This window comes from Aricia agestis, chromosome 1, assembly GCF_905147365.1.
Source record: "Aricia agestis chromosome 1, ilAriAges1.1, whole genome shotgun sequence".
In the NCBI taxonomy this organism is placed as follows: domain Eukaryota; kingdom Metazoa; phylum Arthropoda; class Insecta; order Lepidoptera; family Lycaenidae; genus Aricia; species Aricia agestis.
The window spans coordinates 1,398,114-1,414,041 of NC_056406.1; the positions used below are offsets into that span (position 1 = coordinate 1,398,114).

Genomic DNA, 15,928 nt, shown 5'->3' on the forward strand with positions numbered 1-15,928 from the left:
TCATAGTATTGTTGCCTGAGTTGACCTAACACAGCCAGGGCTTATTAGTAGTTCGAATTTCAATAAAATATTTATGCTGAGGTAATTTTATTATTTGTTTTACCTACACAAACGAAGCAAATAACAAACTAAATATTGCGAATAATTGTAGTTCTATGAAAATATGACAAAAATTATTATATTTATGCTAATTTTAAATATATTTCATTTCTAAAGCATATTTTTTGTACTTATTTTAGCTTTAGTGATAAAAGATTTTTATATTGTAACCAAAAATACGACACGAAAAAATAATAGTTTTGTCCTCCAATAGGGTATTTTCAACAAGATGTTCATGGCTTCTAGACGTAAATTACTGTACATGAGAGTAACTTTACCATTCTATTGCTAAAATGAGAAAATATAAAAAGGGGGGGCAGGGGGGGCAGCTGCCCCCCCCCCTGCCCCCCCTCGGTACGCCCCTGCTTAAGTCCACTTACGTCAGTCAGGGTTTCTGTCAAAATATCGTGCCTTCTCTTTTATCAACACTGAGAATAATAGAGATAACAATATTAAATCCATGATTAATCTAGACTTTAGAGAACTTACAGCAAGTGAGCCTTCGTAAATCTCATTGAAACTTTTTATGAATGATGGGAATTTCGTAAAATTTAAGTGCTGTTTTGTTTTCTATTTTTACATACCCACACAACTTATCTGACATTGAATATTTTCGGAATTAAAATCCACAAGTTATATTATGTTTACATTTAATTAAAAATAATGATTAAAAAATGATTATTTAATGGTTCATTCGATAAAGTTCTCGAGGGTTGCTGCAAGAGGAAGCAATAGCGGCGCGGGCGCGAAGCGTGACGTTGCAACATGCGCCTGCGCAGCGCCGCGCTGCACCGGAGATGAGCGGCTCGTGGACACTTCCTTTAGTAACAAAGGACCTAGGCTTTGTAATTAGGTATTGTAAACTTCAAAAGATACATTCTGGCAGGAATCTACCTAGGATGCTGGTGGATTAATCTGTACTTGACAATAAGCATTTAAAGTATTCTGTATTGCAAATTGTTTTGTAAAATATATTAAGGCCTTATCTTTCGTACGAAGAAGAAGTTAACGTGATATTAAAACATTTAACATAGCATTAACTCATTAAAAGTGTAATAATTATCACTACATAGTATAAAACGAAGTCGCTTTTTTCCCTTATGTCCCTTTGTTCCTTTTAATCTTTAAAACTACTCAACGGATTTTGATGCGGTTTTCTTTAATAGATAGGGTGATTAAAGAGGAAGGTTAATAAGTATAATAACATTAATTAAATAGTGGAGAAATACTGTTATTTTTGGGGTTTCTTATATTGTGATGGCGTAAATAATTATTTTTTTTCCTAGTTTAATAATAATAATAAGTAATGGACCCTGCAAACCTAGGCGTATTAAACCTGTTTTTATTGTTCTGTGTTTTAAACATAATCGACTATCCATATACCTTGATTGATCCCTATTTTTAAAAACGTGATAATTTATCCATAAATTATTTTATCGATAACATATTTTATAAGTCTATCAGGATCTGATGGCAAATTTTGATAGCAGATTTTCAAAAAATATATCCTTGATCATTGGATAAATTTTTATATAAATTGAATGTTTCACACACAGAACCAGCCGCTATAAGGAAAAAAAGGATCAAAATGTTTTATTCCATTACCCTGGTGTTGCTAGAGTCAAATTATTTTCTCACTTTTTGCCATCAGATTCTGGTAGACCTATATTACCAGAACCAGTACAAAGAGTTTATGTAACTTGTTGCTTGACCTTTGTAGAAACGACCTAAAAATTACAATAAACACTGCAAGTGCGACCTCTGTTGCACCATCGGCGTTCCAATGGTTATTTAATGAAGAGACAATTAAGATAATTTGTCAAAAACACGATGAAGAGCCATTACTGTGATTGGTAAATATGCGGTCACCACACACTACCGTACCGTGGCACCTTCAATAGTTACGTTATTGGTTATTTGCAAAAAAATTCTACAGCGTGTAACAAAAATAAGTGATAATACTTTAGGGTTTGTACGTGTTCCTTGTAGAGAGTTCACTGTGAAAGTAGCAGCGCTGAATGACCAAATTTTTTTTCACTTTTGTATGGGGAAACTCGTGACCCTTTCCCATACAAAAGTGAAAAAATCGTCTTTCAGCGCTACTACTTTCACAGTAAACTCTCTACCCTAAAGTATTATCACTTATTTTTGTACACACTGTATAAAATAAAGCATAGAGATGATGCCTCTATGACCAGAGAATTAGGGCTTGTTTCACCACTTAATGATAAAGTGCCGGATAGCCTATCCACAACTTATTTGACAGATTCTCCATACTCTATCTGTCAAGTTAAGGATAGCCTATCCGGCACTTATCAGGAAGTGGTGAAACAGCCCCTTATAGAACTAAAATGTTTGGGAATAGAAAGTAGAGAATAAAATTTGAAGCGTCTCAGAATTTCTGCGTTTGTTGATGTAGGGAGTGATTTAAGTAGAGTAGATAGACAAAGAGCAGGATATTATAGAGTAGATTTTCTGTGTATTTTTAATGTGTGACGCCTGTAACATCGAAAATATTTTTAAATGCTATCTGCTTCTATAAAGTAGAAAGATCAAAACGTAAAGAGATACTAAAGTTAAAGACGGCACTTACTCAAACCGATCCTTTTGTGGTATTTATAAAAACTAGATAGATTAAGAATAAACTGATTGTTTAGTATATTGGAGTTTTTTTTATTTTGGTTTTGTTTTAGTAGTAAAGCGTTAAATATTTATGGTTTATTTTTAATATCAATATATTCCATACTTTCAACTTATGGACTGACTTCCAAAAAAGTTCCGATTCTATGATCGGCTGTAAATATAATATTAATATGTTTAATCCACTATACAATAATTGGAACACCCTTCGTACAAAATAGCTCTTGAAGTGTCAGCGTCGCCGAATTCGTACTTAGTAGCTGCCTGCAACTTGTCAACAGCTTATTATGTAAGGACACTTATTAGTAGCATTTATTTTAATTTGTAGGTCAGAAAATGCCGCTGGGCTATCGAAAACGATTCAATGATTCGTAAAATATTGTGTGAATACTGAATATGATGTTGTTGATGATGTTTTGCAATAGGTAATAATCATAGCTTTACTCATTTAATAATAAGTACATAATACTCATGCAATTACAGAAATAATATGTTTAAAATTTTAATTTACTCGTTCAGTATTAGTGACCTTTATAATAAGTATAAGGTTTTCTGACCATGCCAAAACACTTACTATATTTTTGCATTATTTGGCCTAATTGTAATAATTGTGGTAACATTTCAAATTTTTTTCACTACAGAATTTAAAATATGTAGGTGTAGTTTTGGTTACTAAGAAAAAGTCACTACCAATCAACATTCAGCACCAAACGACTAGCATTAATGAAAGACAAAACGAAATATAGTTATATTTTAGTTTATTTAGATTATTTATTTGTCTTCAATAAAAGATTTGTATAACGTTTTTTTCGATTCAATCTTTTGGAAGCCATTCCATACTTTTTGTTCGATACTATCTTTTCTTTAATTTTATTTGTCGTTTCAATAACAGTAACGTTTCTTTGAGGCTCGGACCTAAAATTATTAATTATTTTATTTTTTGGTTGTACGTCTTTATCACTTATCTTGATTAGTTTTGATACACTTTTCTGTTTCTCGTTTATAATTTTTTCACTGGACTTCATAATTTTACTGGAGATATTTTTCACCGAAATCATTGTATTGGTTACTGTTTTGGTATTATTAACATTATTCTTCATCGGTTTTTTTGTAACTTTTTGAAAACTTTTCATTGCGGGATTTACATTTGCCGTTAGAGTTTTTTTCTGAACAGGTTTAGCTGAATTGACCGGCTTTTTTGAGAGCGAATTGTTCACCGTGTCCTTCCGTTGTTTAGTGTTTATTCTCATCATTTGGTTGGTTTTTATTTTTGTTGTATTGAGGTTCTGTAGCTTTACATTAATTTGCCGAACCTTGTTAAGTTTATTAATGGTGGTATTTTTTACTGGTTTCTGTGTTGCAGTTCTAGTGATTGCCTGTTTCGATGCCATTGTTTTCTTTACTGTCGATTTTGTGTCCATGTTTTTCTTGACTGCTGGTTTTGTTTGTACAGTTTTGTTGATCGTTGGTTTCGTTAAAACAGTTCTTTTGGTTTTTGGTTGGTTTGTCGTCGTCGATCTTCTAGTTGTTGGTTTTTTTCGCATAGTAACTTTTGACTGAATTGGCGTAGTTTTTCTAGGTGTTGATTTCGTTGGTGCTGTCCCCTTCATTTTCGACTGAACTGTCATATATTTTCGAGCCTGTCGTTTAGTTTGCATTGCTCTTTTCGTAGTCGGTTTTGTTGGTGGGGTTCTCTTGGTTGTTGGTTTTGGAGTCGGTGTTGAATAATGCAACGGAGGTTTCATTTTCATCTCGTTAATTACTGTCCTCCTTTTCTTACTGCTTTTCTTGCGTTTGTCTGGAACAATGACAAAAAGACGATGTTACATCACAAACCAGCCTATATAGTAATTGTTATTTATCCAAAGTTGGTCTTACCACCGGGACAGAAGCTGAGGACGTGACAGTCCCACCTGCCGTTAGCGTTGCAGTCGCACACGGTACACCCGATACACCAGTCCGCTGAAAATAGTGGTTACAATGATGAGACTTTGGGTACGCTGGTACTTAAATCAATTTACAATTCACTTTTTAAGAAAAATAGCAACAGCTTGTGTATCATTCTGCTATTTTTTCTCATAATGTATCACGTCTATTTTCACCGTGGCAAATTTGATCCTCGTATATGAAAACTTACAACACTTTGCTGTCGTCTATAACATGAATGTGATACCTGGCGGACAGCCGATGCTGTAGCTTCCCTGAAAAGGCTTGCATTCCTCGGGCGTCTGCTTCTGAAACACTATAAACAAAGAAAATAGGTACACTTATTATTTTCCAATTCACTTGTAGTGAATTAGAAAAATGCTAAAAAGAATTGTCAAAATGTTTAAAATTCTTTGCAAGTAATCCTTCAAATTTGAATAATTAGTCAACGCTCTCAGCTACTTCCATTTTATCCAATTTGCTTAATCTCCACCTTCCTCGCGCTGCTTCCTACCACTTTCCGTCGTCGTTATTACAAAGCAATTAGCGTGCGCATACGCAGAGCTATAATCATTTCATCATCAGCAATCAACGCGCCTGTGTTTCATTGAAATATTACGAGTAACGCGGGCAACTTCTTTGGTGTTGCAGATGTCCTTGGTTTTGCTATAGTGTTAATTGGTACAATTGCTTTGCCATGAACTGGATACTGGACTTAACATGATCTTTTTTACAGCTAATGGATTTGACGACCTCTGTGGCTCAGTGGTGAGCGCGTCGGTAGCTCAAGCCGGAGGTCGCGGGTTCGAATCCCGCCAACGGAGCAAAGAGTTTTCAAAGTTCCCGGGTCTGGATGTGTATTAAATATGTGTATGATATAATAAAAATCTTAAATATATGTATAGTATAAAAGTATTAAATATATTTCCGTTGTCTGGTACCTGTAACACAAGTCCTTTAGGTACTTAGCACGGGGCCAGACTGACGTGGTGTGAAGCGTCCATAGATATATAATGGATCGTGTATATTGTTACAGTGCAAAAGCAGATCCATCACTGGAATCCAGTGATGATGACTTAGCACTTATAATAAAACTTACTATCACGTGCTGCGTCCTTGAAGAACAGGTCTGCAAAGCCCGGACTTCTTCGTGGCCTGGATTAAAGTGGAAAGGCATGTTATAAATAATATATGTAGAAAGGTTAATATAATGTAACTTAAAGTTATTTAGCACATTGCTTAGCACTACAAATAAAGCTTATAAAAAACCTATTTTAACTTCTATTACCTTATTTTTTTATCGTGCACGTAGGTCTTTGCATCGCATCTTGAATTTTGATGTTTCCAGCACACAGCTACTCCATTGTTCTGACAGAAGCAAAGGTGGCACTGCTTTCCTCTGATGTTCTCCCCTGCTCCACTACTCAAGAAATATCCAACTTCTGGACATGAGCTTACGTTTCTGAATATCGGGTGGTCTTGGGTATCTGAAAATTCTGAAATGAGCGGTACCCATTTTGTCAGCTAGACTTCTTGTATTTTGAAAACAATGCGATAATGTAATTAGCAACGTTACATGTTATGTAATTTGTTTTAACAACTCGATGTAAAATAAATAAGGTCGCCTGCGTGTCAACATTAGGTAAACCTGTCATTAAAATAGCTATAATAACTGCTACCACGCCACAAACTGTCTGGGTGCTATATTGAGGCTATAACTTTTGTGTCGAAGACTAAATTTCTTTGACAGTAACTATTTCATTAACTTTTTTGATAAAAGTAGAATTAAATAGATTGTTATACCTTTGGCTAACACTGTGTGAATCAAAAGCAACAGCACTAGCATGGTGTCCAATGTAGTGTGAGACAGTAATTGTATCTAGTTAGTGGTCGGATGTTTTAGTAAATATTAACATTCAACACTGCAGGAACGGACTGGTATTCTAATATAATAAAGAAGAAATATAACTAGGAGTCTTTCGGAAATGATTTTGATGAAGCAGACCACGTAAAAAGACAAGCTACTTTTGATAGTACCCAAAAATGTAGAGTACATTTTGAATGTATCGTTTTTTAGCACGCAAGGCGGGGGGCCAGACGGTGGTCCTACATAATTTGGTTAGATCATAATATTATAAAGCATAGCTGATAAAACACGATTAATAATTTTTTTCCCTGATCTAATAAATCTGATAATTATATTAAACATTTTTGAAAATAGGTTTTGTTACTTGTATGTTGATTTTACCAAATCGCGATATAATAAATAATAAAGATAAAATAAAAAACCTCTGTTTAAAAAAATATTTAATCAACTGCGAATAATAAGTTTTTATTATTCGTAGTTAATCATAATTTGTAGATAAAGCATTGTAAAAATAATTACTAGTGTGACTAATGTCTAGTGAATAAATTAGTTATTAATTAATCTTAAGGGCCAAAACATCTTAATCATTCTGAGAGTGGTTTTTAAATCACAAGGTGCTTAAAATTTCCAACTACATAATATTAACATCGTTGAATTCTGCCCCACACCTCCGACAATCGTTTGCAACTTACAAAGAAACAATGTTCGTCTCCGTTCGGCCATATCCGTAATCAGTGTTTTAAGTCGATTTCCTCGCGGTTTATTGCCCGATATAAATTACTGTTTGATTGGAAAAGGCATTAATAATAAGTTAGAGTTAATTCAGACCGCAACGTGACGCGTACATGCATTTATAAATTTGTATGGATTTGACAGATTTGCAAGACGTCTCGCGCAATCGAAATCTGTCCATTCAGTACAAATTCAGAAATGCATCTACGCGTCACGTTGCGGTCTGACTTGACCCTTAGGTGTAAAAATTAATTGGCATAATATTTATTTAAAGACATAGGGCAAATTCTTCAGGTAGTCGACAGGGGGTTGAGAACGGGTGGCATCCATTGCTTCCAAATCGGACTCATCCAAAACATCCCCAAGGATGTTGCTGGGCTTAATAACACTTGGGTCGGGTTTTCTATCACGATCGTCTGAAATAAAGGTTTTGCTTTAACTATATTGAAGTTTGAAAATCTGTAGTTCGAACATTGTATAACAAAGTGGTTTTCAACCTGTGGGTCGCGAGTGCCTCGGGACTCACGAACCCTGGAGGGGTCGAAGGAAATAGGAAATTCCTTTCCTACATATTTTAGGTTAAAAAACTTTAAAAGTATAATAACTGTATAGTGTATACTACTCATAAAACCATAATTTATATTACGTACAAACCTGTGTACTCATCAAAAAGTAAATAAGTACAAATGGTTTAAAGCGTAAGATTATTTTAAAGATGTTAATAATTCTTACTTTCGAAGTAAATAGCGTCTCCGTCGCCAGTGTTGATGAAAATTTCAAAAAGCTCCTTGGCCAATTCATGGTTACCGTCTCTCAGCTTCGACAAAATTTTTCCAGCCACTAGATACTTAATATTGTTGCTTAGGTCCATCCCCATGGCCTCTCTCTTCTTCATGTAAGCGGTAACGCGGTTCTTGATTAGCTGACTTACGATTTGATCTCTAGTGAATCTGTAGTTACTTTTACGATACTCTGAAGCCTCGTCTGATTTTCGGCCGGTTGCTCCTTCACTATCAGTATTTTCCGGCGCTGATGTTGTCAATTCTTTAACGTTTATTTTTTTTTTAATATTTTCGAGCAGTCTGTGGCCCAAATCAATATTTTTGTTAGTAGTTTCGATGAAATCCTCTATCTTTCTTTGTTTATCAGCAGGTAGTTGCGCAATAACTTCCATAGATTTTTGTAAGTTTGTCAATATACTTTCTTTTTTATTTGTTTCAGCTTCTATAGCTTTGAGTAACATTAGCTGATTCTTCTCAGTAATGTTTGATAACACTTTCATGTTATCAAATAAGCTATGAGTTAATTTTGCTTTATCGATCATGCTTTCAATTTGTCCAACTGTCTTGGGTTTGGTTTGCATCGAGTTTCTGCGAGATTTTTGCTTGAGCAATTTATCCATACTTTTTAAAATTCTCTCAAAAACTTTTATCGACTGCGATGATGCTTCAGGCGAATGTTGTCTCCGAGTTGGGCCACCGGTTTTTAAATCTGCTTTCAAATCATTAAATAATGTTTTTATATTTTGAATAGACGCTTCTGTATTTTTTGGTTTGGTAAAATTGGGCTTCTTTTCATTCAGTAAACCATAAATGCAAGGTAGAGCTTGAGCTATGTTAATCTTTTTTACTTCGCTACTGTTATTCTCACTCTGAATTTGTATCAAGTCGTCAATTACTGCTTTTAAATGTTTCTTTAGGTTTTCTTTAACAGTTTTCATTTTAGTCGTATTTTCTCCACGTGGGATTGATTTGATTGATTTCTCCTGTTCGCTTCTGAGCTCAGATTTTGGAGTCGTTGTAATTATTTGTTTTATAGGGTCTATCTTTGTCTCTTTTTTCAATATTTTAACTAGATCTTCAAAAGATTTTATTTTCAGAAACTCTGAAATGTTATTAAGGATGTTTCCCTCAATTTTTAAAATCGACGTTTGTGCTTCTGTCTCTAAATTATTATTGAACTGGAAACAGCTTGAATTACTCTCTATGAGTTTTATGTATTGTAATATAAGCTGGTCTTTGAACGTCATATTATCATCATTTTTGATATCACCCTTTTTGTCACCTCGTACATTTGTCGTTGGCATGAGAAGCTTAGATATTTTATTTACAACATTTCTAAAAGATTTAATAGTGTCTGGTGCTGGCGAACCAGAATGTTCATGTTTTGTCGAGCTAAGCATAGCCGGTGATCTCCCCACATCTTCAATATTTCTTTGAACTTTTTCTAAATCATTTATTGAATCTAAAATATTTTTCATTTTGGATAAAGTTTTAATTTTTCTATTTGAATCTATTCTCTTTGTCAACGATGGTTTATTATCACTATTTTTTGTTTTAAATTGAAAATCAATTTCATCGCTGCTCTCGCTGTCACTTGAAGGCATTTCATTATCGTCATTAATATGGAAAGTTTCACAAAACGTAAAGTTATTAATATTTTTATTTTTAACAATAGACTTGGCTAACTTTTCTAGTGCATTTTTTAGCAAAGTTTCTTGTTTTATGCTCAAAGGCTCTTTAAATAAATCTAGTAATTCATTAATTTTTTCATGTTTAAGCGTGTCTGCCCCCATAGTACTATATCCTGTATATTTTTCCATCTCCCATAACTTATTTAAAAGATTTCCCGCCACATACGCCATTGCCACTACTGTATCATTTTCCGGAGTGAATGTTATATTAGACACTGGATTTAAACCCTTTTCTCCTATAATTTCTATGCCATCTTTCAATTCATTAGCAACCATTTTTGATATTTCTGCATTCTTTTTACTTTGAGAGTAGTTACCAACTATGTTTTTATTTTGTAAAACTTTTTCATTGTTTGAAGATTCTATTTTATTTTCTCCACCTTGATCAAATTCTGTATTTTGCGTCGGTTCAATATGCAGCATATTGTGTATTGTTTTGCTATAGTTTTGATTCGAAGAAGTTCTCCTTGCATTTTTTGGTACAGCTTCTATACCAAACTTGTGGGCTTTAACAGTTCCAGAGTCATTAGTACTTCTTTTTAATGTATCTGCAAAGAAACAATATATATTTTAGCAAGTTGCAATTATTTACGTTCCGTACAGTATTATACAAGTTTATGACATTTTTACCTTCGTGAATTTCATTTCCGGTATTATAAAACTTTATTGTTCGATTTTCAGGATCGTCGCTTGTTAAACTATCGCTCTCAACCGACCTCTTTAATCTGGGTGGTAGCGAGAAATAATCTTCAAACGTGGCTCTTCCTGTAAACATAACTTGAAGTTAATATTTAGCAAGCCTGAAATAAAAAAAAACAATACTTACCACCCGCCCATAGGTGCAAGGTGCAAATAAAACAGTAGTGCGAGTGCAACTTTTATTGACGACATCGGTGCATCGTGATTAGATAGAAATAATATAACCTGAAAAAAAGTAAAGCTTATGTGATAACTAAAAATGTGTAAAGCTTTGACCAAAATAATGCTTTGCTGTCCATTGTATATAATGCCTTACCAACTACGACATCACTCTTAGGTTTTGGTGCTGGCGTTAACACTCGGTTTTTCTTTCTCTCCTTCAATTCTGTTAAATGAAAAACATAAAAATAATTTAAAATTGACACAAATTTAATTTTGCCTTGATTTAGACGTGGGAGAGCCATGCGGCATTCGGCACGAATGGGCCGGCTCGACCGGAGAAATATCACGTTCTCACAGAAAACCGGCGTGTCACAGCGCTTGCGCTGTGTTTTCCCGAGTGAGTGAGTTTACCGGAGGCCAAATCCTCTACCCTATTCCCTTCCCTGCCCTCCCCTATTCCCTTCCCTTCCCATCCCTATCCTCCCCTATTAGCCTGTTCCCTCTTAAAATGCCGGCAACGCACCTGCAGCTCTTCTGATGCTGCGAGTGTCCATGGGTGACGGAAGTTGCTTTCCATCAGGTGACCCATTTGCTCGTTTGTACTCTTATTTCATAAAAAAAAAATCATTACGATCAGAGTTTGCCTGCTCTGATCCTCGGTTGCACGTATAACAGCAGTACCTAAGAAATCTGTTTTTTTTTAAATATGTATATATATCGTGCATAAATATTATGTATTTATTTGTACAATAAAAGTGCATCGTCTATTGTCTGGCAATTATTATGAATTAAGTTAAAAAATCATCAAGACAGAGTTGGAGTTGGAGCGAGATGAAATTTCTTCACAGAAATTTGGAGCGAGCTCCAACTCAATTACGTTCAGGGGCATGTACTACGTAACACAAACCTTCAAGTAGGGTGTCCAGGGTAACGTCCAATGCTACTGGTTCTTCATCATCATTATCAGCAGCACAGTCAACCACGTTCTTGCACTCCCAGTTGCCGTCCTTGTCACAGGTGCACCGAGTGCAGCCGGAGCACTGATTTTCTGTATAAACATAATATTATAAATTTTAGCCGAGTAGTTTTATGCCGCAACTTTGCTATCCATAAATTTTCTCTAATAACAATCAACAATGTTTACCTCTATCGTTTTCGCGGCTCAGCTTCAAAGAGGTTACACACAGACTGACATGCATTAGCATAAAGCATTTATTTTAATTCTAGATGACGCCCGCAACTCTGATGAGCCAAAATTCGTTTATCGCGCGGGGACCGTACATTTTCCGGGATAAAAAGTATCCTATGTCCTTTCCCGGGACTCTAAGTATCTCCATAGCAGCATTGGTTCAGCGGTTTGGCGTGAAGATGTAACAAACAGACAGACATACTTTCGCATATATAATATTAGTAAGTATGGAAGTATGGGTTAGTTTTGATAGCTTAAAAATAACACACACTTACCCTCCGAGCAATCGTTGTACTCAGACACGAACGGCGTACACTGTGTAGAACTATTGACATTACCAACTGGAATATATAAAAAAGTTTAAACAACTACGCTAACATTCAAATATTATAATAATTAGTGTACCTAGAGAGTAAGGGATTTAAAATCTTGTCCCAGGCACTACAGTAAATTTTATAAAGAGTGATTACATCGCTCTGAAAATACTGTATTAATCATCCACAACGGATGCAAAGGCCTCGTTTAGAGAATACAGACTGAATTAACGAATAAATTAAAAAAAAATGCATTACTTACAATGAAATATTACCAACCCCATTTATAAATTATTTTGCAAAACATTACTTTCTATGAACCTATTGCAAGACTTAATATATTTATTTCTTAATCAAATTCAAAGTTAATAATTATATTAAGGAAAGTTATTAATAAATTCTTGTACTTAAATAAAATATTAAAAAAAACACCGGTGCAGTTGAAACAGTCACTCTAAACTGTGAGTATTAAAGTGCAAAAAAGTGAATAAGTTAAAGTGAATATTTTGTGCAGTGTGCAGTGCGAGTGTCGGGATAGCATAGAATCTCTGAATTTTCAAATAACAAAAACATAGTTCAAGCGATAACTTTTATTAAAAACGTTTTACAAAATTAAATAATAAAGATACACAGAGTACAGATAAATATAAAAAATCTATTTCAGAGTTAAAAAAGTGAAAAACATTACTTTAGTATTTAATAAAAAAAGTATCCAAATAATTATTTAGAAAGTACTTTAAAATATAAAAAAATATTTTGATTCTATGTCCAAGTATTGAAGTTCAGGGATTCTGTGTTCTAGTCATTGTTGACAATGAAGTCGACGTAGTCGCCGCGAGGACTGTCTCCCAGGATGTTCTCCCGGGGCACCTTCCTCCGCAGCTGGCGCAGCTTGTCCCGGACTCGCAGGTGCAGGTTCCTCCGGTGGCCGCTGGGGTGGTCGCAGCACAGCGCGTCTCCACCTGCAACCAATCTTTCACTCAGGCACCGAGAAAAAAAAACTTAAATTTAAAAAAACAGGCTTAAACAAAAGATTGGTTGCGGGCTTCGACTTCCGACCCGACTGAACAGAGACAAGAGTCCCAACACGAGCGACGCGACCCAAAACCCTACCTAGATCCAGCAGATCATACAACGCGGTGTCCATCCTCCGCCTCGACCTGTAGGACAGGCTCGCCACGTATCCGGGGCTGGGTTGGCCGAGCAGGCGGCTGTACCAGTCCCTGATGTATCCGGGCCGGGCGATGACCCGGTAGTAGCTGCAGTACCAGACCGGGCGGGCGACGCAGCCCACCTCCCGCCCGTGCACCGAGCAGACGCAGGCGAAGCAGGTGTCGTTGCTGGCGTAGTCCAGCAGCGAGGTGCGATTGGCGTGGTCGAGGATAGTCGTGCTGTTGGGCTGGACGTGGCTCGTGTAGTACGACGTGCCCCGCCGGCACCGCGCTCTAGGCTCGTAAGGAATTTCGTCGTAATGCCAGATATAATCTGCGATAGAATTTCTGTGTTTGTCAAATGTACCGTCGTTGTCGAATGTACTGTAAAACATGCATGAATTGGCCTACCGGACGTACTTTAGCGCGAATTTGTGAGGATACGTATGTGATCAGTTTTAAAGTGGCATGTTGAATGTATTTCAACTGCTCCGTTGTGCGAACCTCGCCGGATGCGGTACGCCAGGATCCTGTCGTGGTCGTAGGGCAGGCCGCGCTCCATCTCCGCCCTCAAGGAGTCCATGCGCAGGCACTCGTTGGCGTTGCGCGCCGGCCGGCCCCGGCAGTGCTCCTCCGTGCCGTCCACGGAGCAGACGCAGATCAGGCATCTCTTCTCCTCTATCCCGGAGTTCATGTGGGTCCGAAGAGCCTCCTGGCTGTCCGACTCCGACTCGGAATCCCTCGCCCGCGTGATGGCGACGATCTTTACGGTGGTGGTGCCGGGGGAGCACTTGTAACTGGAACCGGCCACCACCTTCGCTCGCTCCGAAAAGCGGTCGTAATACATATCTTGAATGTTGTCATTTACTTTATATACATAAGGCTTATAAAGGTTAATCTCTAGCCAACCAAGAGGAATGCTTCGGGGTCAGTTATTTGTCTTTAAAAGCTAAGCACTGCTGAACATCGACCTCTAACTAAACTAAAAGTGGGAATTGTTGATGTTGATGAAATCTAACAACGTCTTCTCTTAATAAGAGAGAAGGTGGCAACACGCAAAAGAAGATTATCTAACCGAGCGGACTGCTTTTCTCGATTAAGCCGAAGCCAAGTAACTTCTATAGTACGATTAAGAATTATGCGCTGCTGGACACGTCTTTCTCCTCCATTCTATCTTTTAATCGGGCTTTGGCACCACACATTCCCACCGCTTTACCTGGTGTCGCCAGGATCGACATCCATTCTATCTTACTTATTCTATCTTATCTACCTTTACTGCTACTATGCTTAGTGCTTACCCGCGTATACGAACTGGCCGGCGAGGGCGACAAGTACGAGGAAGACTAGCGCCAGTTTGAAATCCATGGCTGATTGCGGCTGATGACTGTGGCGTTCTGTCCAGAGCAGTGTATTATATGGCTTTTTGCTTCGTTGACTGTTTAAAAGATTGTTTATAATCGAGGCCCGGATTTGAAGAAACTTGGAGTATAATTAATAATAAATATTATAAATTAGGTATAACTTATACTTCCATTAAGGTTTTGAGTAAGTATTAGGAAAGTCGATACATATTGTTAATAATTAAACCTTGGTATCCTTAAAACGGAAATATCTTCATCGCCAAGATATCCATAATAATGATAGTTCAAGTTTCTTTCAAGGTGGAGACTAGTCGATGTTAAGATACTAAACGGTGCAGGCTAATTATTTTGATGTATGGGATGGTCCAAGTAGAACAATATTTTGGTTATTAATGTTAATTACAGTCCGTCTCTGCCACTGATCGGTAATAACCCACAACATGCCGCAAATAAAACGAAACCCAATCAATCGTTATCGCTGCACCTGCCGCACAATGGACGCCGACATGTTGAGAGAAGCGCCGAATATTCCGTAGATTATGTAACCAGTAGGCTATTCATATAACCAGGGGGCTAAAATGGTCGCTTTGAAGAATCATGACATGAATCATAATATGATTCATTTTTCTAAAATCGCAAAATGCAACTCTGCTTGCAATTTATTTCTGTATTTTTGTACTGATTCGACATTTGTCAGTTTGACAGTTTTGACAATTCATTTGCTGAATTGATTGAGAGGAATTGCTAAATGTGACCATTTTAGCCCCGCAGTAGGACATTTGACTAAGAAATGACAACCCCTATATATTTGCAACTTCCACAAGCTCTATACGTGGCCGCTCTACTACTCCTCAATAGACATACACTACTCGTGCACGCCCTAAGCTAAGTATTATCATTTATCAGTTATCACTTAGTTAAAGTGACACCCTGTATATTATCAATTGGCAGGCAACCCCTACAGGATAAGAATTTCTTAGTATAGTTCTGCGCAATTAACAAGATATTGTACGTAATAATTTTAAAATGTGTTCTTTAGAATGTTATGTACTTAATTACTTTTCTGCGTGCAATAAACAATTCATTATAATTATATAATTATTTATTTGATATCGAATGTCATCCCACAGCACAATAGACTTTTCTCACCAAAACGGGAAAGTTACTCATGGGAAGTTTTTCGTCTAAGTGTTGCAAAATATATGAGGGAAATTTAAAAATAATAAAATGTTGTAATAAACAGATTATATTATTAAAATATTATGTACATTCGTAAAAAACAGCATCACAAACATTTCTTAAAATATGTTATGTT

At 36.4% G+C, this 15,928-nt stretch overlaps 2 protein-coding genes across 6 annotated transcripts; both read right to left on the reverse strand.

Annotated features, from left to right (window-relative positions):
* Positions 1-3,506: 3,506 nt before the first annotated feature.
* Positions 3,507-6,600, reverse strand: LOC121729841 (probable serine/threonine-protein kinase samkC). The gene is made up of 6 exons (XM_042118487.1): positions 6,469-6,600; positions 5,954-6,161; positions 5,765-5,820; positions 4,913-4,981; positions 4,618-4,701; positions 3,507-4,537 (listed from the first exon to the last, which is right to left on the reverse strand). Exons 1-6 carry the CDS (start codon positions 6,509-6,511, stop codon positions 3,507-3,509), a joined length of 1,491 nt encoding a protein of 496 aa, XP_041974421.1. The 5' UTR covers positions 6,512-6,600.
* Positions 6,601-7,512: 912 nt separating this feature from the next.
* On the reverse strand, positions 7,513-14,676 carry LOC121726855. 5 transcript variants are annotated; one of them, XM_042114462.1, is made up of 8 exons: positions 14,551-14,676; positions 13,757-14,101; positions 12,063-12,128; positions 11,506-11,646; positions 10,753-10,821; positions 10,368-10,502; positions 7,997-10,285; positions 7,513-7,680 (listed from the first exon to the last, which is right to left on the reverse strand). In XM_042114462.1, the coding sequence occupies exons 1-8, from the start codon at positions 14,615-14,617 to the stop codon at positions 7,529-7,531; spliced, it is 3,264 nt and encodes a 1,087-aa protein (XP_041970396.1). In that variant the 5' UTR covers positions 14,618-14,676; the 3' UTR covers positions 7,513-7,528. The 5 variants fall into 5 exon arrangements, with proteins under 5 accessions (XP_041970396.1, XP_041970406.1, XP_041970414.1 ...); XM_042114472.1 differs by lacking the exon at positions 11,506-11,646; XM_042114480.1 differs by lacking the exon at positions 13,757-14,101 and having other exon boundaries at positions 14,551-14,673.
* Positions 14,677-15,928: the final 1,252 nt, after the last annotated feature.